The sequence below is a fragment of the Dipodomys merriami genome, unplaced genomic scaffold (assembly GCF_024711535.1).
Source record: "Dipodomys merriami isolate MVZ:Mamm:240054 unplaced genomic scaffold, mDipMer1.0.p SCAF_11, whole genome shotgun sequence".
In the NCBI taxonomy this organism is placed as follows: domain Eukaryota; kingdom Metazoa; phylum Chordata; class Mammalia; order Rodentia; family Heteromyidae; genus Dipodomys; species Dipodomys merriami.
The window spans coordinates 22,732,611-22,755,852 of NW_027202382.1; the positions used below are offsets into that span (position 1 = coordinate 22,732,611).

Sequence of the window (23,242 nt, forward strand, 5' to 3'; positions counted from 1 at the left end):
CTTTCCCACAGCTAAGCCAAGGTGTCACGCTCAGTAAACTTACTGAAGGATGGATTCTCAGTCAAAGTAATTTCAATTTCACAGGAGGCAAATAAGCTTCCATTATTCTTCCCAAAGATGATTGTGTCTGTTTCATCATTAATGCTATATGATTGTCTGCCCAGTTTCGATCGCACAAGCAATCTATTTATGAGGTAAGCACTCCTAACACAAATGTCAGGACTGTTTCATCACACTGAGAATAATTTTAAAGTGTGTCTTGACAGTCCTTCAGGCATTAAAATGAGAAATAAAGACTTGACCATGAAACAATTATGAGAATTCACAGCTATAGAACAAAGCACAGGCAGGGAGGTGATGGTAGCTGGAAGAATTACAGCTTCATACCCCAGGACTCTGCCCCAGTCCCTAACTACTCAATCCTACTTAATGTGTTTATCAACAGCTTGGATGCGGACTTGATCACAGCAAACCTCAGTCTCAAAAAGGAGGGACAGATGATACATGAGAGTATAAATGATGTCCCTGAGGTCAGAGACGCAATCATTCATCTCTGAATCTACTATGGCTGGCAGAGTCAAACACATAGTAAACACTCAGGCCCCTTTACATGAATCAGGTAATTACTTGATCAAAACAAAACAAAACCACAATAAATGGAAACCAAACAAGATGTGGCTTAACAGGGATAAATATAAATATAGGTTCAAAAATGCATTAGCATAGCATTAAAAAAGCCCAGTTAAACAACCTTCATAGGAAATGGGGGTTTAAGGTCATTACTGAGTTGCTAGTAAGACAGTGCACCTTTTAAAATGCAATATCCTGGTGCAGAAAGAGAAGTACAGGATAAAGAAGTATATAAACTCTCTAGACATGTAGCTGTTCAGATTGCAGCCTGAACACAAGGTTAATTCTGGACTCTGCTTTTCAAAAGAGACACTAACAAGATGGAATTTGGTCATGGAAGGCCAATCAGATCAGAATAGTGGCAAATCTTGAAGGTTTGTCCTACTTAGCATAGACTTCACCATCATCTTGAACAGCTCATACTTGTACAGGGCTATAAAGATCACAAAGTGCATTCTCATACATCATCTCATCAACGTAGAGCAGAGTTGTCTTTAAATATCCTATGAGTTGCACAATGGAAAAAGACTTAGACTTATTTTGTGTGGCCTGGAATGAATGGAAGGCATAGTTCAACATCATTTTGCAATCATTAGAACCCCAGAATTCTTTGAAGTCTTCCAGATTGGTCCAAACATTTGTGCACTGGCACAAAAATAGTTGCAATGGATCAATAAGATGCTGGTAGAACATACGGAGTTTTCAATTCACAGGTGAATTTCCTAGTAAGGCAATGGATATCTTATCTCTGGGAGTTAAAACATTTCAGAGAAGTTAAGACTGATTTATTGGCTTAGAGTTTTGACCAAGGTCTTTCCATTTCTATGCTTGTTGAGAAATTTTTCGCATGGGATATTAGGAGGTGGTGGTAACAGCTGTACATGCAGCCAGATGTCTGGTGTGAAATCAGCTTTGCATCCAATGCCATGTATGGAAGTGTACAGTTGCCTCTCTCTTTTCCATTTTCTACATCTTTAGACCAACTGGAACACTTCCTACTGATGGTCAGGGGCCTTTTCTGTCTTACCCATATCAACCCATGGCTCTAAGACAGATTCATACAGGGACAACAGGCATGTGTCCTCACCATATCCCAGACAAAATTGGAGAGCCAGTAAATGACAGGCTTCACCCCACTGATGAACTGCAGATGCTTTGCTTTGCTGACCCGTTCCTGAATTAGGAACACAACAAAGCTGGCTGGGACAAAAGACATCGCAAAGATGACACAGATGGACACAAGGACATCCACCGATGTGGTCATCCTAGAAAGAGAAAGACAATAAAGATCAAAGGAGTCTTTAGATTCATTGGAAGTCATACAATGTAAGGGGATACACACACACAATCTAAACCCCAACCCAGGGGAAAATATGTGTTCACACAATATGTTTAAATATGAGCATTGAATATGATCATTTTCAATTGTTGGCTTTATTCTTTATTTTCTTTGGTCATGGGGCTTGAACTCGGGGCCCAGGTGCTATCCCTGAGTTCTTCTGCTCAAGGCTAATAGCCACAGCACCACTTCTGCTTTTCTGGTGGCTAATTGGAGATCAGTCTCATGGACTTTCCTGCCCAGGCTGGCTTCAACTCACAATCCTCAGATCTTAGTCTCCTGACATTTTCAAGTTTTTAAAACCTGACAATTGAGCCAGGTGCTGGTGGCTCATGCCTGTAATCCTAGCTACTCAGGAGGCTGAGATCTAAGGATTGTGCTTTGAAGCCAGCTGGGGCAAGAAAGTCCATGAGACTCTTATCTCCAATAAATCACAGAAAGAAAAAAAAAAACAGAAGTGGTACACTGGCTCAAATGGTAGAGTGCTAGCCTTATGCAAAAAAGGAGCCCAGGGAAAGCATGCAGGCCCCAAGTTCAAGTCACACGACTGGCAAATAAAACCCTGAAAAAACCTGACAATTCAAATATAAAACCAATTTCTCTGAGGTTAAAGATAATACTCTGCTATAGGAAACCACTTGGAAGGCCTAGAAGTAGCCCATGTTGTGCAATATTGTCACCAGCCTTGACCTTGTAAAAGCTAAATTGTACATTTTCACACATGAAAAGATCTGTGTTTGTCAAAGACTAAATAGGGAAGAAATATTAGTGTGAACCTACTCAAATAAACACATTCTTATGGCAGTGAATAAATTTGAAAACAACAAGATACAGCATAGCCATCACATACAAACACATTTAAAATTTTACCAGGGTCTAAGTATAAAGAGCCTACTACACTATATTGACATTCCATAGTAGTGAAGCAGAAACAATAGCTATGCCAGGTTCTGTTTATAGGTGTTGTTCTAGGCACTGCACTTGACAATTTATAAGAATGGCTTCATTTATTATCAAACATCAAGCAAGTTTAGAGGCTAGATTCAAACCAAGGACTAAAATTCCAAAAACGGCTTCTTCTGCTTCTCCTACAGACTGCCCCTCTCTCTGTCTCTCTGTCTAGCTCTCTCTCTGTTTTACCTTCTTTCCCTCTCTAACTCACTCTCCCCCTCCTTTAATCCTTTCCCACCCTCTTTTACACACACACACACACACACACACACACACACACACACACACACACACACACACACACACACACACGCCATCAAATGTATGCTTCCATTTAAAATACAAGTTTTAGAACAAACGAAACTGACATTAAATGATGTTGTAATGGTGAGAATTATTTTTGGATTTTATAACAGTTTTTAACTCACTTTATAGGAGTTCATCAAATATAATGTTTGTTTTTTTACATATCTGTGTCATTTCCTCTACAGTTTAAAAATGCCTACCAATCAATTTGTAAACTGACCATTTTCTATGTGGAGACTGGATGAAGCCAGACTTACAGGATACAGCTTTTTGTAGCTGTTCTCCACCTCCTCATACTCCAGGATTCCCCCAGCACTCTCTCCTCTCCTTGCCCCATTCATTTCCACGCAGCTATACTTACAAAGCCACCTCTGAGAGCTGCTGTTTGGTGAGATTCAGGGGGTGATTGAAAGCAGTGATTCCATACTGGCTAGGATTCTCTCCCTTCTGCAGGTTAGCCCGGAGAATAGCATTGTTGATGACATTCAGGAAAGAGCTGATGGCATGCCAGCCCTTGTTATTGAACCACACCTGAAATAAAACCAGGTGCAATGTACATGTTTTGCTCCTAAACCAAACTCTTAAGAAGTGAGTGTACACATGTACAAGATGCACATACACTTCAGAAAGAAAACCTAGTCATATATTGAGACAAAAACACTGTGGCAAAATGATAGCACGCAGAATTTACTGGCCTGGCACTGCATTAAGCATTTTTATCCTGAACTCATTTATCCTCATAACTGTGAGGTTTAAATAGGTTCGTCACAAGTCAAGGCCTGGTAAGTCTCACTAAGTCTGGTGGCAAAGCAAAATACTCTTAGTTACCACACTGTAATGCTTCGTTCTTATAGTTGGCAGAGTTTGCTCTTTTCTGTCTTGGATACCTTCATTAATCAGATCATGAGCTGAAGATACTTCAAGGAACATAAGACTATTTTTACTAAGAGGCTAGAACATAGATACTGATTTACCTTGACATTGTTTTTGGTATCCAGACCTGTCATGAACCTTCCCAAGCTGCTGAGAAATCGATCTGCAGAACTGTCCTGTGAACGACAAAACCCTCAATCAGCTCTGATTATAAGGGTCAATGGTATGGCAACAGGAAAAGTCTTTGAAGAGCAACAGCACTGCAATCTCATTAAAATCAAATTTGAATCCATTAATAAATGACTCCCAAGAACCAAGTAACCAGAAATCTATAGTGCTGATACCACCAAGATGCCATCAGTCTCAAAGGAATCCCAGAAACCCTGCATCTCAAAGTCCCAAGATAAGTATCTGGATATAACATGGTGATGAGGATTCCTCACAGAGTTCCCCTGGCATTGTCCCCAGAACCACAACCACACTCTATGCAGACGGGACTATGTGACTATGACTGCCACCAGCATTCCAGAATCCACGTCACTTCTTACATCAAACTGGGAAACATGATATACAGAGAAATGACAGTGCAGCCGGGCGCCAGTGGCTCACGCCTGTAATCCTAGCTACTGAGGAGGCTGAGATCTGAGGATCACAGTTCAAAGCCAACCCGGGCAGGAAAGTCCATAAAACTCTTATCTCCAATAAGCCACCAGAAAACCAGAAGTGGTGCTGTGGCTCAAGCAGTAGAGCGCTTGCCTTGAGCTGAAGAGCGCAGGGACAGCACCCAAGCCCAGAGTTTAAGCCCCATGACCGACAAAAAAAAAAAAGAAAGAAAGAAATGACAGTGCACTCACTGGGTCCAGAAGACCAGATCAACAGCTTGAAAATAAAAGTAATTCATTTACTATTTAGCCAGTGATTGTCTTAGAAAAGTCTGGCTGAAGCCTAGCTTTTTTTTTTTTCATCTATTTTAGTTATCTTTATAAATTCAGTTCTTTTAAGAACTTTTCAGTCTCTGAATTCACACTTGACCTACCTGTTCAGGCTTTTAAATACACACTGAGAAGTTTTATCTAATTTGGCTGAAATCACTGAATACTGATGATGGCTTCATAGTAAAACATTCAGAGCAGTAAGCTACTAGAGTCAGATCGACCTGGCCAGACCGCTCATGTCCCAGCATTCCACACCCATTTTTCTGATATGCCTCAGGATGGATACTTACTTTGGCCAGCCTCAAGTGTTTCTTCACTTGCTTGATGGCATCCTTAACTTCTTGACTTGGAGGAAGTGCTTGAGAATTACTGACACCCAGGGAAAACCCTCCATACCTAAAAGAACAGCCTGACATTAAAACCCAGACAGTGTGTCACATGTTATCACTCAGCAGTAGATAGTACAATGCACAAGATTCCTTGAGATAAGTTTCTTATTTAAACTAGCACCAAGGTTGGACTCAGGAAGTTATGCCTCAGCCTCCTTTGATAAATTCTAGGGATCTCTTTAAATCTCAAGGTTGTTGTCCAGATGGAAGGGCCTGGGGTTGGCAACACAAAGTTAGACATCTGTAACACTCAGAAAAGAAGGTTCATCTCTCAGATGCTCCTGTCACCAGGAGGCTTAGGCCTCAACTTGATCTGGTGAAGACATACTGTCCCAGTTGAGCAAGGTAGAGTGAACGGAAAGGCTTTATATCTTCCTTAGCATGAGGGCCATCATAAGGCTATGTCTTCTCTGTCCAGAGATCCAGGGATCCTGGCCTTTGGGGAAAAGGCAGTCAAGGAAAGTGGGATTCATTCACTTGGCCCTTGATATGTTCCCCATGGCAGTCTCTCTTCTATCTCATTTTCTAGGATGCACAAATTGGCTGCAAGGCTGCTGCCTTCCCCCGGCCCTTCACAGCCCACAGGGGGAAAATACAAGGAAGATAAATGGCTTCGATGACTTGTTCTGCAGAGATCTTCTAAGTGACATAGCAAAGGCTGAAAACAAAACTGTCCCTGGCTCCCCAGTCACCTTTGGAAATCTGTTTGGAGAAAAGGGCAACTAGGACCAATATTCCTCGCACAGCACTGAGCTTCCTTCAAGACCCTAGTCGCTCCCCAGAGCGTCCAAATCTCCTCAAGGAAATCACTGCACCAAATATTTTGGTGTCCTCTGAAGTGGCCACGGAGCACAGAACAGAGATGCTCCAGGCAGAAACTTCAAGGTGAGTCCAATCTAAATTCCACTGTGCCCCCGTACACTCCGTGTGTTCCTTGGGCCCTTTGGCCTCTTCAAAGCGAGTTGACATTCAAGAATGTGAGTAAAAATGCCCAAACCCTCGACTTTCCCTCAATCCCAGAGGACTGCATCAAATCTCCTGAGGCTAGAGACACCAACTGAAAGTAAGGAGAAGCTTACCTAAACTCATTCACCCAGATCTTATTCTTTAAGCTGCAGAAAAGGAAGACAAAGAAAACAAAAATCAGTTGTAGAAGGCACCAATCCCATTCTACACGAGGTGCAAATATCTACCTGAGGATACAATATCTACCAGAAGGACTTCTATGATCAGGTATGCATGCACTACAGAACTGTACCAATGGGGAAAGAGAGCCATGTCAACAGAAGGCTTGTCTGCTATCTTAAACAGGATTGTTGTTTATATGAGAACAGAACCTTAGATTAAGCCAATTTAAAAATTACTCTACAGACCAAGATATGACAACCTATAGGCTTTTATTCAATGCAAAGGGACACTTCAATTGTGAATGACACATGGGGCGATTATGTCTCTTTCTTATAGATGCATGCTCATTATCAATCCAACACACTCTTGTTATTTAAAGTTACTGAGAACTAACAGAGAAACCCCACCTGACCAAGCTGATTGGTCTGAGCATTAAACAGTGGTCCCTATGGGGACATGTCTCAGGAAGATACAAGGCTCTTCCAAAGTTCCACAAGCAACAAATAAGAGCATCATTACTATCTCATTTTATATAAACAAAGGCCCTTAGTCAAGCAGCTAATAAGTATCAGCATTCACATTTGAATTCACATTTATTTTTTATTCTAGAGTAGGAAGTCTGCATGTTCCCAATACTTCTCGTCCTTTTCCTCCTTTGGTATATCCAGACTTCTTAAACATCAGGCCATAAGTTGGCAATTCCCTCACCACTAACTAGGTCTACTACTCAAAGACCTAAAACTCTTCTACTCAGCAATGACCTCCCGTGGGTTAAGTTTTATTAATAGTCACCTTTTAGCAATGATCTGAACGTACGTCTTCACCAAGTAATCTGAAATGTTTCTTCCTGTCAGGTTCTGAAGGATGTCTGCAGTGTTCTGTTTTCTCTGAAACCACATAGAACCAAGCACATGTGTCTTTATAGACAAGGACTTGCCAGAAGACAGACCATCAACAACAGGGATACATGTCCCACAAACATATATACCCAGGCCACAGGACCCAAGTAGCCTCAGCCACAATACTACCAAGACCTTGTTCATTCTATCCTAAGCATAATCGTTCATTTGTATCAAGTTCAGGTCATTCTCAGGAAACTTTTCTCAATATAGAAACAATAAGCACTGAGATAAAAATTCTTTATAGTCCCAGATGATTTGGGGGACAAGCATCATAAACCAAGCCTAGTGACTTGTATTCATTTGCATTACACTGATGCCTACATTAGCTGTCATTGTAGAATGGTGACCAAGGTTTCTTTAAGCTGTCACACTCATTTAAAAATCACTTGGCTCACTGTCCAACCTGGGGGCTGAGAAAGCAGCAGAGAGCTATCACAAGCGAGACCCTGTCAGAAAAAAAAATTGCTGGTATCTCCTTCTCAAAGTCAAGAGTCTCAGAAAATGCTAAGACTAACACACATTGTCTGATCCAGCTTTCCTAATTCATGGGTGAAGAAATAGGCTCAATGAACTAACATAGCCTGTTGACCAGCTCAGGGTTAGAAGCCAGTCCTCTGACAGCCTGTCTTGTGGCATTACCACTGTAGGAAAGGCATGGGCACAATACGACCCAAACCTCGTCTATGCAAAACTATTGTTTTCACTGCTATCACATCTCATCCATTCCTGCTCCCAAGGAAATGCTACCAGCTGACCTGCACCCATGGCTCGGTTATGCATTTGACAGTGACTCACTTGTGGAGGGGGCAGCCCTCCAGCCCCTGGAGGACACACAGGCAGCATCTTCTTAATTTTGTCACTGCTACACTGGCAGGCAGGAGAGGGGTTCTCCATCGTCCAGTTCCCATTTTGGAAGAGATCGACAATGGTCTGAGGAACAGCAGCAGTGGTCCATTCCTCCTCCCCCACCAAGCAGGGTGTGTCTCTGTGAAGGGAGAGCAGGAAAGGTAGAATCACTCAAAAGAGCCTGGACTTCCTGTTGCCTTAGAGCACAAGATCATCCTGTCCCAACCAGTAGCATGCACCTGTCCCTTAGTGTTTGGAAAGAATGAGCATGACCTCATGGGATTGTTTGATCCCACCACAGTTTGGGAAGTTGCAAGGTCACCTCCGAGATAAGAAAAATGGAGCTTAAACAGGCTCTTGAAGTTCATGTATTGAATTGTCTGACACTGCCAACCAACATTTGTTGACATAACACACATTGAGCATTTACTCTGTACCAGACATTGTTCCACATCTTTTGAGAGTCTGGAGTAGACAAGACAAATTCCTGCCTTGATGGGGTTTGCATGCTCCAAAAGAGTTAGAAAGCAAATAAATAATCAAATTTTGCATGGCCCAAAATAAAAATCAAGATGAAATGAGAGGATGTAGAAGGAACAGACTTCTAAACAAAACAAAAATTAAAGGATCAGAGAATGAACTAGGCAAAGATTTGTGGGGAGGTAAGACAAATTCAAACTAAGTAATGAAAAGTCTTGAATGAAGACTCTGAGAAGAAATGAGTTTCTAATCTGAGGAACAAAAGAAGGCAGTATAGCTGAAATAGATGGTCTAAGAGGAAGAGTAATGCCAAATGAGATTGAAAAAGAGTAAGGTAGGATGCAGATGATCAGACCTGAGAAGAAGTTTGGATCTTATGCTCAAGATGCTGGAAATTCTGTGAAGAGTAGCAAGATTCAATTTATATTCTAAACTGAATATAGATAATTTGGAGATGAGTAGGGAGAATGCTTGGTGTTTGGAGAGAGGTTGTTTGGACCAGGTATGATGGTTCATGCCTTTAACACCAGCTACCAAGCTAACAGGAGACAGGAGAATCACAACTCAAGACTTGCTAGGGAAAAGCATGAGACCCTATCTGAAAAACAAAAGCTAAAAGCTAAAGGACTGGAGGTATGGCTCAAATGGTAGAGTGCTGAGTTGAGTAATCTCCAGTACCACCACACCCACAAAAAATGGCTGTTGGCAAAAGAGACAAAGTACAGAGCTTTTATCACTGCCCTGAGCTCTGAATTACCAGAAAAACATCAGCAAGTCTCTTTTCCTCTCAGGGTTTATTTTTGCCACTGGAAAAAAAAATTAAGAGTATAAGGTGACTTGTCATTTCCAGTCTCTCTTTTAGTTTCAAACTTCTACAACTTCAAGTAGAACCACAGTATTTCCTTACATATCAGAAAACAAAATCAAATGAACCATTTTCAGATTGATCTCTCATTCTCTTTAAAGCCTCTTAGTCATGGAAAGACTTAGTGGTCTCCTGCAGCTCACCCCTAAAGCCTTCCAAAGATGATTGGCTGAGACAAACTTAATGAACACTGAGAGACGTGTTCCAGTCAGCTCTGCTTCAAGCCCTGCCACTTTCTGCAAACTTCAACTTTGAACTTCACTGTGAGTTGCCAGCAGGGATACGCTTCCTTCAAACCGATTCTAGGGCAGAGTCAGAGGTACTCAGACTCAGTGCTGAAAACCCTCTGATGACAGGGCTCTGCTTCTTTTGTCTCTGTAGGCCATCTCTCAGCCTAACTGTAGCTCCTAGAGATCAACTTAAGCTGCCAGCAATCTAGGAATCAACACAAAATTCAGCTGGCCAGCAGTGAATTCCACCTAAATACATGATCAACTTACTCATCTTCTTGCTTGCCTACAAAAACCTTAATGGGAAATCTGAAAGGTGTGATGACATCTAGTTGGGCCATGTCTATGTAACTTTCTCACCACCTCCCTCCCCCACCATCTTTTTATTGGAGAACCTAAATTAGCTGTTGGGATTTGCCACCCATTGAGTACTAAATACCAAGAAGTATTTAGTAACTATCTGTTAAGATGTCAATCTTAAATATCACCCAAGTGCTCATAAGCTGTTGGCCCTTCAAAATTAAAAAAAGTATTCAAAGAGCAAATCGTGACAGTCACATTACTCATGGCCTTCAGCTGAGAAGTGCAGTATATCAAAAACCAAGCACAAGCAGCCAGTCTATGGCTAAAGTGTCACTCACGGGATTGGGTTTCCTTCCATACAACGGGTTCCGAAGCCAGGGTCCTTGGTGAGGGCATTCAAGAGCTGCTGGGTTCCCATATCTTCAGGAGCATCATTACTGTGAGCATAGGAGAGGCAGCCAGCTTATAATTCATTCAGACCAGGAATTAGGAGGTAGACATGTTTATTCCTAGATATGAGACCCTAAGTATCTTTGGGGCTTAGGCTCTTAAAAACAAAATAAATAACAGACAAGACACTAACAAGACACTATGTACAAGGACTTCAGACTCTGGTCATATATTTGGCCTCAGGGTCATGTGCAGTACCAAAAAGTGGAGTTTGTATAAATAGCTTATCTGAATGAAGGTGTGTATGTGTGTGTGTGTGTGTGTGTGTGTGTGTGTGTGTGTGTGTGTGTGTGTGTGTGTGTGTGTGTGTGTGTGTGTGTGTGTGTGTGTGTGTGTGTGTGTGTGTGTGTGTGTGTGTGTGTGTGTGTGTTTAATTTGAAGTCAAGAAATTTACTAAGAATCAGTATTTCAAAAATACTAAATAGCTTATCTGAATGAAGGTGTGTGTGTGTGTGTGTGTGTGTGTTTAATTTGAAGTCAAGAAATTTACTAAGAATCAGTATTTCAAAAATATTTCCATTATTTAATTAGCATTAACAAGTTGCTCAAGAGTATTTCATTTTCACATATCCATTTATGTTTTCCTAAACTAAATTCTTTCAATTTACAGATAGGATTATTATATAGCAAGAAGCATTCCTCTCTAAAGATGAACCTTAGCTAACATCCTCATCTTGAGAGAATAGAAAATTACATAATTTACATTATGCAGAAAACAAGAACCTGAAACATCTATGATTTGACAGCACAGGGAAACCTGTGATTTGATTACAAAATTAAAACTGATGTCTAGAAACCCAAATAGCTTATAAATTAGTCACAGATTTTAGTTGAGAGCAGATTACTTATTCTAAGGAACACATACTGTTATTCGTGACAGCTGCAGTATAACAAGAAAGGATAAAATGTCCAAAAGAGGACTTACTCGCCTACTATTTCAAAGATAGTTCATTGTTGCTCTTTGCACAGAATAGTTGCTTATGTAAGGGCATGAGCCACAGTCAATAAAATCCACCTCACAGTGGAACTCTTGGGAGCATTCCATTGGCTCTCAGCATAGTAAACATCCTTGGTTTGCTTGAATCCTCCTACCTCCCGAGGCACAGAACACAAGTGCATACCTGACAAACGTATACTGCTCATTGTACATCCAAGGCTGAAGTTCCAGGCTGGGGTACTTGCCAAAGGGTGGTACGATCAGGCTGAACACCAGAGCAATGCAGACAAACACAGCTGGCAGGACAATCTGTAACCAGGCATTGGAGGAGAGCAGAGGCATGTCAGAAAACAGTAGGTGTTATAAATATGTTAGAAAAAATCGCAAGAAAGAAAAAACATTTGAATACTTATCTTGGGGTTCATTTCACCTAACATTGACTTATCTGACCTTTTTTGCTTGACTCAGACATATACAAGTTATTGCAAATAAGGGAAACCATGGGACCTATGTTTCTCTGGGCCTGGCTTACTTCACTTAATACAATTTTTCCCAAGCCTTTCCATTTCCTAACCAATGGGGCAATGTCATTCTTTCTGATGGAGGCACAGAATTCCAAGTCCCAAGAGTCAGACCTTGTAAGTTCAGCCAGCCTCTCAGACAGACCTGGGAAAAGACACAAGGCCCATAGCTGATGGTGCTACACAGTTAGGGAGCAATGAAGCCTGAAAATTAAACCTCTTTTCCTTCCAGAGAATCTCTGGGAGGTGATAGCACATGGCCAATGGTTATGGTCATGCGGCATAGGCACTAAACTGGGAATCTCACAGAGCAAATAGTTATCCTATAAAAAGATGACTCCAAACCTTAGCTCTTGGCCTTCTCTTGAAGACAGAGGAAGACCACACTGAGCCATGACCCACCCTCCCCCCCCCCCCCGCCCCAGATCAGAGGAAGGGCAAAAGGACAAGGAGCCAAAAGATCATAATCCTGGTTCTGACTCTGCCAGTGAGTGCTGGTGACATCAGTTCCCCCCTCTGGCCTCAGTTTCCTCACTTGTAATCTCGAGAATGGACAACAAGTTCAGATCTCACGCTTGTGAAATCAGGGCTACAGCAATAGCTCCAGTGTGAGGTAACAGCAACCATGCTCTCCCAATATCAACTCAAAGCCAAATCCTTCTGGAACTTACTCATACTTTCCACATACTTTCTCTAAAACAGTAACCCCTCTGTACTTGATAAGAAAACCAGAAGGTCTTTGCATTCATCACTACAAAACTGACCCTCTTATCATTTAAGAGATTAAGCTAGATATAGTGTCTCATGCTTGTGAGGACAACTATTCAGGAGAAAGAGATTGGGAGGATGGCAATTCAAGGCAAACCCAAGCAAAACTTAAGTGAGACTTCCATCTCATTTTTTTTTCTGAGCATAGTGGCATATACCTGTCATCCCAGCTACGTGGGAAGCATACTTTGGAGGATCACAATCCAGGACAGCCCAACAAAAATGTGACACTATCCCAAAAGTAATTAAAAGCAAAAAATAAAAAGATTGGGGTCCTAGCTCAAATGGTAGAGCAAAGCTCCAAGGCCATGAGTTCAATGCAGTACCAAAGCAGGAGAAAAAAAAAAAAAAAACCTGAATCAGATTTCAAATCCAGGTCTGCCTGCTCTAAAGTCATGGTCACAGTCTGTAGGGAAAATTCTCTTACAGACCTTTTCTCTACAAAGTAAGCAAGTTAAAATGTACTCTTTATGAAGCCATTAATGCAATGAGACTTCTCAGTTTGCCATGTATATTCTGATCCCTCTGGTTATATTTTCCTATCAATGGGAATCAAACTTAGAGAAAAGTTGTTTCCTGATAGGTTCCCATGTCAAGTACATCAGGGCATAATATCTCACAGGTTAAGAGAGTTTAATCATTTTTCTAAACTTTGTCCCTTTCATGTATTTTTTTCCAAAGTAAAATACACACACACACACACCAATTGCTCATGTCAGATTCTAGTCTAAAAAAAATAATTTTCATACTATAACAACCCTGTATCACAGGTACTATTATTTTCCCTTCTCTGCCGATAAGAAAATTGAGACACAAAGATAGAAAAATGGCATTTAGCAGAACTGGGATGGTAACCTGGCTCCAGCATCTATATCCTGGCCAGAAGGCTATTCTATTCTACCCTCACTGGTCAGAGAACCTGAAATCCACCCATGAGGCCAGAGACCAGCACATCTCACCTGAGCAAAGAATCCTTTCCTACTCCTTTTGGCAATCAGCAGCCTCTTCCATAAAAGAGCTAAAAACTGTTGCTGTGTCAGTTTCCAGCCCTTCACCTGATAGGAGCCTTTGCCATCCATTCCACTGAGCAGGTCAGTCTCTCTGGATTCTGTAAGAAGCCAACACTGAAGGTCACTCATGATCATTGCACTTTGATCTGATCATATTCCTTACTCTCCTTTTCAGCAACCATCTAAGACTAGCATCACAGAAGTAGAGGGTTATGACAAATCAACCTCCAAGAAAAGTGATGACTCAAACTATCCAACAGTAGCAGTCTCTGTGGTCCTTCAATGGTCCTCTGATAAGTAAAAAAAAAAAAGGAAGGATTCTTGAAACAAAGGGAGAGGTGTTCATACATGATGGGGTGCTACTGCAAGTCGTTTGGAGGAATCAAATCACGATATTAATTTCTTAAGGTTATTCTATAAAATAGGCCATGTATGTAGGCTGATTACATGACAATTACAGTCCTATCTTTAATGTTTTTGATTTTTTTAATTTAATTTTATTTTATTTGTGAACATACTGTACAGAGGAGTTACAATTACATGGGCAGGATAATGCGTACATTTCTTACCAAGCATTGCAGCCTCCTCCTTTGTGTTTTTGATTTTTTTTAAAAAAGGTAACAAATTTTAAATCATCAAGATACTGACAAGGTATAAAATCAGAGAGGATGTAAGAGCCATCTGCTCATAGGACCAAGAACTGGGAAATCCAAAGAGTTTTCTGTTCCTAAAAATTACATAGAAATCTTTGTCTCAAACATGAATCCTAACTCCAGTGCTTTGGTTTCCTATCGAATGTGTTGATTTCTTACCTCCCCTCTTCATTCTAGTTACACACACACACACAAGGATACCGGTCATCCAAACTATTTTGGTCTAGGGATACAATTAACTCTAAAAGCAGGACTTCTGACTCTTTCAGTATCACTCATTCAATGAATATCTATTAAACAATTAAACACCTAGCATTTTTCAGAAACTGAGACCCTATAGAAAAGATAGTCAGTAAATGGGTTTGGAGGGCTGAGGTGCAATTTTTTTGTGTGGATTTAGAGAAAGATCTCTTAGATGCAGGAAGTGATGAGAATAGGCTCTCTCAGATTTAGCCATATATACAATGATGGAAAATAAAAAAGAAATAGCCTTTTCTCTCCTCCCCACCCCCCCACCCCCTGCTTCCCTTTGGACCCTGTTGGGATCTATCATCTTGCCTAAAGCCCATCAGAAAAGGAAACCAGCTGAGTACAACATAAAAGAGAAATTCACAGTCAAACAACAGAACAAAGATCTTGCCTAAACAAACCTGGGTCGATGTCAGAGTCATTCGGATCAATAGCATCATCTTCAGTGAATGGGCGCAGACAGCTCTGCTTGTCCCCAAAGACCCGCCTGTTCCGTCTTGCTGGCAAGGTTCCATCTAAAGGCAAAGAAAAAGATTCTATGTTTTATTTTCTTTGTAACGAAATAAATCGTCTCCAGTTGTAGTACACCCATGCACTAGAAAAAGGAGACTGCATTAGGAGCGATTTCAAAAGTACACCAGAGATGATCTATGACCGCCTGCAGGAGGCGCTATCTCCTGCGCAAAAGGCTTACCTGAAGTCTCCGCATCCACTCCACTCTCTTCTGCCACTTTAAGGAATATCTGAAAAGTAAGAGCATCAACATTAGGCCAGTCTAACATGAGTATATGACTGAGTTGCATGCTAGCCCCTCAAGACACAAAAGGTAGAAAGCACATTTATTAACACTTTATCAGAGTCATCAGGGAGAGAATTTATATTCATCAACACACACACACTTTTCTTAGAGATGAGAAATATCAATCCAGACGATCTTTTTCAAAGCACACCTATCGCATTAAAACCGCAACAACAACGAACTCCAGGAATGAGGCAAGTGGCTTCTTTGAGGCCTATGGCCCCAAACCTTTGAATTGAACAGCACTATGATAAGTGATCCAAGACACAATGGTCAGGAGGAAATAGGTTCCTTATCACTAGAAGTAAATATTACGGCAGATGTCCAGACAGTAGAGGAGAGTTTCCAAACTAGTTTATAGGCCCCTGTGAGGAAGCAAACAATGAAAGTACAGATTTCAACACCGTATCTTGAGAAATTTTGGTTCAAAGGCTCTAGGGCTGAGCCTTACAATTTCGATTATCATTAATATCCCCAGACAAGAGAGTCTGGGCAGCTTTTAAATCCCTTTCAGCCTTCAAGGTCTGTGTCAAGTCTCTGAGTCTAAAGGGAGGTACTACTGCATGGTAAAGAGAACATGAACTCTGACACCTTAAATCTCTGATTCTGAATCCCAGATCAATATCCCTCACTACTCATTTTCATTTTCTAAAAAAACGACATTTTTAAAAAACAACAACAAAATACCCACCAAGCTCAGCACCAAGTCCCACTGGACTAACTATAAAATGTTGGTCATTCTCTGTGTTTGTGAGTTCAGTTGTGCATGTGAAACCCTACCAGGGAACAATCCATCCCATGCTTCTTGCCTTCTATTTGTCAGTATGCTTCTATATGATTCACTAGAACAACATTGCCCTTTCAATAATCTGAAAATGCAGTGATGATTCCATGTGATCCTATGTCTGATATAGGCTGCTTGTTTGTTAGTCCTTCTATATTCCCACTGAACTTACTTCTTCTAGGGTAGTCTCTGAGATGCCATAACTGGAGATGCCCAAGTCTGAGAGCCGGTCATCAATCTCGTGGAAAAGTTCCACAAAGGCTCCCTCCTTAGCTGCTTCATATGGCAGCACATAGGTCAACTCATGTCCAATGTCTTCTACCAGCCGGGCTTCAGATACATGCTTCCTGATGAGGTTGGAGATTGCAGACACATCTGTAGGAACCAGAATGCAAAGATGGCTTGATTAGCTCAGAGGATTCTCAGAAGCTCAGATGTCCCATCTTTGGCCATACCGCCTGTTTATCTCTCGCCTGAGCACTCCAGGGGGAAGACCCTCCACAGATTTAACTTTAAAATTCCAAAGCCTGGCACTGTAGGTACTCGATGCACAATGGATGAGCAACAATTTGCTGAGGTTGAAAGCCTGGTATGTATTATATATGCTCTGGAATTCTTCAATGGAAAACTTGAGTACAAAAAAAAAAACAAAAGAAAAATTTAAAAATGCTTCACTCTTCACTAAACTTTCAAAAGAGGCTATCTTCTATTACCTCACTGGAAGCTTAATCAAACAGCTAATGGGAGCCAAACTCTTTCTAGAAAATGCCAGCTGTTAGTACTAAGGCAGATAGCCACAGGTCAATATTTCTGTTCCATGTACTTCTAGTAATACTGGTCTCCCATAAACATTGACTAAGGAAAACTTACAAGGCCATCCCTTACCTCTGTACTCTGCCTCCTTATATATACTAAAGGTCATTTCCCTCCTTGATGGCTTGACCCTAAGCTCCTCTTGCAGGCTCTAACCACTTCCATACCCTGAAGGGATTCCTTGGTTCCCAACCATCTCTTTTCTCTGGAACAATGCCCTGCCAGCTCCCAGACCAAGCCCCAGGCTCGCCAGCAAGCATTAGGCCAAACCACCACCAAGCTGCATTTGCTCCCACAGCCACCCAGCCCAGCCCAGCAGCAAACCTTGAGTCAGCGCCACCAGCCTCTGCACCTCGCCTCCTCTGCCTCCACTCTGCCCAGCTGGGGGAAGCTCAGGCACCACCTGAATAAGAAACCCCAGAGTTCTTACCGATGGTCAGCGTGTCACTTTCATGGTCGCTGCCCAGGCCAGCATCAGAACTGCTCTGAGAAACACTGTCCTCCTGATGGCAAAGAAGGAGGTGAGAATGGGTCAGAGACCAAGCAAGGTACAGACACCACCTCTGCCAGGGAGCGCTTCTAAGAAGCTGGATTGAGTAAGAACAGTTGCATAAAAGGCTTTCCTGGGATGCAGGCCGCTGGCAGCAAGAGCTTCAGAGGCCACTGTGACTTGTGTGTGACGTGGGCAGTCCTGATCACTAGGATAAGAGGTCAGGAAGCAGTGCTGTCCACAGAACTATAGACAGATGATAAATGCTGCAACCACGCTGCTTGTCAAGCATTGACTTCCCTGGCTGTTGGTCCATTTTAGATGTTTTCTAACCTTTAACACATATTTACTCAGAACCCTTATTAAAATGTGGATTGATTCAGGAGGACTGCATTGGGCCCAAGTGGTTACATTTCTAACAAGGTCCTAAGTGATCCTGTGGTCCACAGACCATGAGAATGGAGGTTTTTTATTAAAATGTTAATAAGTGGACAGGAGTTCCATGTGAAGCATGTGGGTTTCAAAGTGCAACTAAATCTTAGGCATGTGCTATGGTACCAAGGAAAATATTCAATTACTGTTATGTACTTGCTGGATGACCTTGAACAAGCAACAGAATCCCTACCAGCCTCATTCCCCTATCTGGGAGAGTAATCATGATACCGCCTTCCCACAGCTACTCAGTACTTCGAGATGATAGATTAACAAACAATGTAAATTGAACAAAAATGAACTATCACCATTATTTTCTTTTAGACTCAGAGTCTGTGTGTCATGAAATTGGTGTTTAAGGCATATTTAATATTTTGTAGTTTAAGAGCTAAAGTCAATGAGATTTGAAGGTAATGAACAGGAACGGCAGGGCATTTTATAACCAAGACTCTTACCTCTTGGCAAGTCTATTTTCTTCCACATAATCAAGTCCTCAAAGAGCCTTCTCCATCACTCACTGAACCTCCGTAGGAAACACAACAGAGCTAACACAGTGGGAAAGAGGTTCCCACATAGGAGGTAGGACACAGTCCAACAGGACCCCAGAGCAGCGAGATGGTGGCCACAACTGGACAGAACGGGCAACTTCCCAGACCCAGCACCCTGTTCACACCCAGGCCTGAAACATCAGCTCACCTTTTTCAGGTATGACACAGTGCTGCTGCTATTCCTGCAGGAACTGAGAGAAGATTCCACATCTTTCTTGACCAGAGTCAGATAGTAGCCTGTTCCCAGCTGGTTTTTCAGGAACAAGGAAGAGCCCACACAACACAGCTTCCCGTGGGAGATGATGGCAATCCTGTCTCCCAAGACGTCTGCTTCATCCATGTGATGTGTAGAGAGAATGATGGTACGGCCTGCAAGGCACACACACGAAGATGGAGGACAAGGAGGACTTCTCTGGTCTCATGAGTTACACTGGCAGGGGACTACAGAGATCTGAGTGGGGTATGCATGTGAGAAATTTCTGGCAGCTGCCTTCAACCCTGTGTGGTCAGCATCCTCAACATGACAAAGCTTAGGGTACTGTTACTAGATCCTCCTAGAAAGAACTTGCTACCTATAAGGCCAGTTTTATGGGCATCTTCGGTTAACTTATTCCACTGTGAATATAGTATTATAGGTAGGGAAACTGAGGCAAGTTCAGTACCACACCACAGCTGTAAGCAGGTAACAATTGTGTTTCTGAACCTCTCCCACTTCATCTGTTTATTTACCTACTTTCTCAAGAAGCATAAATTTGGGATAACATAAACAAAGACTCAGTCTCTGTTCTCAAGAACCTTTGTCCTGGCCAAGTACGGGCGGCTCACACCTGTAATCATAGCTACTCAGGAGGCTAAGATCTGAGGACCATGGTTCAAAGGCAGCCCAGGCAGGAAAGTCCATGGGATTCTTATCTCCAATTAACCAGTGAAAAGTGGGAAGTCAAAGTGTGGCTCAACTGGTAGAGAAACAGCCTTGGGTGAAAAAGCTAAGCAAGACTAGAGGTCTTGAGTTCAAGCCCCAGTACTAGAATAACAGCACAAAAAAAAATTTCAATCTACAGGGAGACATAATCATAATAGTGTAAGTCTATACTATTTCTGCCCTTCTCATAGGTACCTAGGCAATGAAGCATAAACTTCCATGTCATATATACCAGGCCTCCCACCTCCACAAAATGAGGCACTGAGCCTAAAGGAAAGAAGTCCCGGATTTCCCATGAGAAGCAAGTCTATTTCCCTAGCAAGAGCAGGCATGAGAATGATCCATACTTCTCAACAGCCCTCATCTTGCCCAGCCCATGACTGAGAATAAGTACACATCAGTTACCTTGGCGATATTTCAACAGTAGTTCCCATATTCCCCTGCGAGAGTAAGGGTCCACACCAGCTGTGGGCTCATCCAGAATAACAACCTTGGATCCTCCCACGAAGGCCAGGGCAACAGACAGCTTTCTTTGCATTCCGCCTACAAGATAGAGAGCCAGGCTCCAGGACCAGTGCCAGGTGGCAAAGGAAGGCAGAAGTGGAGAAAGGTGAATGGAGGGACAAAACCTTAGATACATTTCTGCTAGCCATCCACCTAGCCCGGGGACCCTACACAGCTTTTCCTCTGTGAGTATGTGGTTGGAGTGGAACAAGGAAGATGGAAAGATGCCCAGGGCATCACCTGACAGCTGACTTGTTTTGCTTTTCAGCTTGCTGGGTGGCAAACCAACATCCAGGGCCATCTGCTCCATCTCTGCTTTCACGTGTTTCTCTGAGAGCCCCTTTAGGCGGGCATAGAACCAGATGTGCTCTTCCACCGTCAACCTAGGGACAGAGAGGCGGGTCAGCTCTGGGGCTTGGCAAGATGTATCAGAATGTTTGTTTCCTGACTCACAACAAAAAACAATAAACACATTTTTTCTCCCTCACCATAATCCTTTCTTAGAATTTTTTATCCATTTCTTAAAAAAAAATAATCAGAAGGATGGATTCAAGGTAGACCAACAGTGAACAAGAACTCAAGCTACACAGGACATCAAAGTGAAATGTAACTGATCATTTCTGACCTATCCCCAGCAGACTCCACCATCAGCCATCAGAGGACTCACCCCATAGTCCAACATAGTCCAGTCAACCAGTTGGTTCAGTATTTACCCAAAGGATTTCAGGCTCTGAGAGAACGAAAGTCTCTGGGGAACCCACTCCACAAAGGGATTGCAAGTACTCACATGTCAAACAGGACATTATGCTGGGGACAGACCCCGAGGTTCTGCCGAATGGTGCTCAACTCGGAGCGAATGTCCTTCCCCAGGATGTAAGCAGTGCCCGAGGTGGGAGGGAACAACCCAGTCAGGATGGACCTGAGGACACAAGAAGTACAGCAGTTGGGATTGAACACTTTCACCAATAGACTGTGCAGAGGGCAGAGAGAGCAAAGGGTACCAACGTCCCGCCCCATTCTTTCCTCCTCGACCCTAGTCAATTCGAGAGCGCTTCTGCATTAGTGAAGAACTAGGATTGGAACTATGTGTTTGATCTGGCAAATTTAGTATGAGTGTTTGTATAATGAAGCTTCCAATCTGCAATGGGAGATTTGACTTCAAAAAAAGACTATATTCCTAATGTCAATAGAAATGGATGAAAAAGAACCTACCAGTAAAGGCTAAAAATTATGTATGTTAGCTGGAGGACTTTTAGAGTTTCTTTTTAAAACAGTCAACAACATTAAAATGTCTTTTTGAAATGTTCAAAACTATCGATTTTTATGTGGGAACATAAGAAAAACTAGAAAATAACATCACCCCTAAAGGTCTAGCCTTTTGCAATAAGATGCTGTTCGCATTTGCTTATAGACAAGGTTCCTGGAAGCTGCCATCACCCTACAACATAGCTATTCTCCCTTTGCAGATTCTTGCTTTGTAGTCCTGACCAAATTGGCTCAAAAGGAGCCCCTCTTCTCTACGAACTATCAGAGCCTCGGGGTCCAAGAACTCTGCAGAATTCTCAGAACAACATGGAAAAGTTTACCAGAATGTTCTGGCTGGTTTTAGGCTAGAGAAAAACCTATGTAGGAGAAAAGTTGAACTTGGAAAGCACGCTCAGGATTACATAACCTGCTGCTTCAACGCAACCTCACCTGCCTGCTCTACCTGGGTCCCAGTAACCCACTAAGCTCACTGCAGAACCCTGCGCAGACTCTGTGAGCACTGCACCCTCTGCTTACATGGTGGTTGTCTTCCCTGCTCCATTGTGGCCCAGGAAGGAGGTGATCTGTCCCTCATAAAAATTCAGTGCCAGGCCATCAACAGCCACCTTCATGCCATCTCGGTAAACCTTCACCAGGTTCTGAATGGACACACCCAGCTTCAGATGCGTGGGTTCTTCTTCCATGCAGACTGAGAAAAGAAAGAAGTCAGGGATCAACCTGCAGGAAAGACTGATGAATGCAGTGTTAAAGACACAGGGGCGGTGCTTAACTTTTAAGAACTGTCTTCTGTCCATAGACACTCTGGCTGTAAGAATAAACAGGAGACTATAAATATTTATTTGGGCATTGGTGGTGGTGATGGGAATTAAATGATAAGGGAATATTTGCATTCTATTGATGGAGACTTAACAGGAAATTAAAATATAGGATGTGAACAGCCACCCGTTTTTAATTAATCCTAAATAGCTGAATAAAAGGGCTTCAATGTGACATATCAGTTAGTGAGTACAATGCATCTTAATCCATGTCACCTCTTCTATCATTCTCTCCCATCTCTCCCAACCCCACCAATCGCCTCAATTTACCTGGTTCTATTTTCCCATATGCACACTGAATATTATGACTGCATTTACTCAGCCTTTCTCTATCCATCCTAACAGCCATTTTTAAAACAAACAAAATGTGCATGGAACTGTGGTGCATCACTCTGTGGAATAGTACTCAACAATGAAAAGTACTGAACTCTAGATAACCATACAATTTGTCAAGAGAATTGTGTCCAGTGGAAACAAGCCAGCTAATATTTTAAAAGTTACCCACCATATGGATCTATTTCCACCAATATTTGGCAATCACAAAAATATAGAAATGGAGATCAGATGAGCAGTTAACAGGTATCAAGGAGTGGAGCAGAAAGCCAAGGCTATTTAGCAGTAGAATGAGGGATATTTGTAATGTTGGAACAATTGTAGATCTTCAGTGGAATTAGTGACTGCACATATCTACAAACAAGATAAAGCTGCACAGGTCAAGTGAAATGATGATATGTGAAAAAAAGGGAAGGTATCTACAGGTCTGTAAAATATTCCAGTATCAACGTCATGTTTGTGAATCTATTCTCTAGCAATTTGTAGTGCTAGCACGAGGAGAAAATGGATGAGAAATAGGAGAGAACTCCATCCTCTTTTCTTCCCAGCAACTTATTATGACTCTAAAACTATTTTTAAATAGAAAGGACGTTTTGTGGGGCTGGTTTTGTTCTGTTTTTTGGCCACAGAAGCTCAGCAGAAGTGGTAACTGACCACAGGAGCATCTAGGAGGTCTCCTAGGAGAAGAATATTGAAACTGCTTCTGATGAGTGAGGAGGAATTCAAAGAAAAAGCTTCTCTCATGGGAAGCAACAGTGCAGACAAAGGCTT

At 42.1% G+C, this 23,242-nt stretch overlaps 1 protein-coding gene across 2 annotated transcripts in view; it reads right to left on the reverse strand.

The window, feature by feature from the left end:
* The window catches only part of Abca1 (ATP binding cassette subfamily A member 1), a 125,739-nt gene that overhangs the window by 16,052 nt on the left and 86,445 nt on the right, over positions 1-23,242 (reverse strand). Inside the window, exons 19-37 of one of the 2 annotated variants that reach the window (XM_070011068.1) lie at positions 21,840-22,011; positions 20,845-20,976; positions 20,298-20,440; positions 19,959-20,096; positions 18,780-19,000; positions 17,486-17,564; positions 16,521-16,723; positions 15,460-15,508; positions 15,167-15,280; positions 13,813-13,961; positions 11,749-11,873; positions 10,516-10,614; positions 8,249-8,438; positions 7,344-7,438; positions 6,503-6,535; positions 5,325-5,430; positions 4,201-4,275; positions 3,588-3,757; positions 1,718-1,895 (exon numbers count right to left, since the gene is read on the reverse strand). In XM_070011068.1, coding sequence (XP_069867169.1) covers positions 1,718-1,895; positions 3,588-3,757; positions 4,201-4,275; positions 5,325-5,430; positions 6,503-6,535; positions 7,344-7,438; positions 8,249-8,438; positions 10,516-10,614; positions 11,749-11,873; positions 13,813-13,961; positions 15,167-15,280; positions 15,460-15,508; positions 16,521-16,723; positions 17,486-17,564; positions 18,780-19,000; positions 19,959-20,096; positions 20,298-20,440; positions 20,845-20,976; positions 21,840-22,011 — 2,471 coding nt within the window. Of the gene's footprint in view, positions 1-1,717; positions 1,896-3,587; positions 3,758-4,200; positions 4,276-5,324; positions 5,431-6,502; positions 6,536-7,343; positions 7,439-8,248; positions 8,439-10,515; positions 10,615-11,748; positions 11,874-13,812; positions 13,962-15,166; positions 15,281-15,459; positions 15,509-16,520; positions 16,724-17,485; positions 17,565-17,591; positions 17,665-18,779; positions 19,001-19,958; positions 20,097-20,297; positions 20,441-20,844; positions 20,977-21,839; positions 22,012-23,242 lie in introns of both variants that reach the window. The other variant, XM_070011077.1, reaches the window with a different exon arrangement.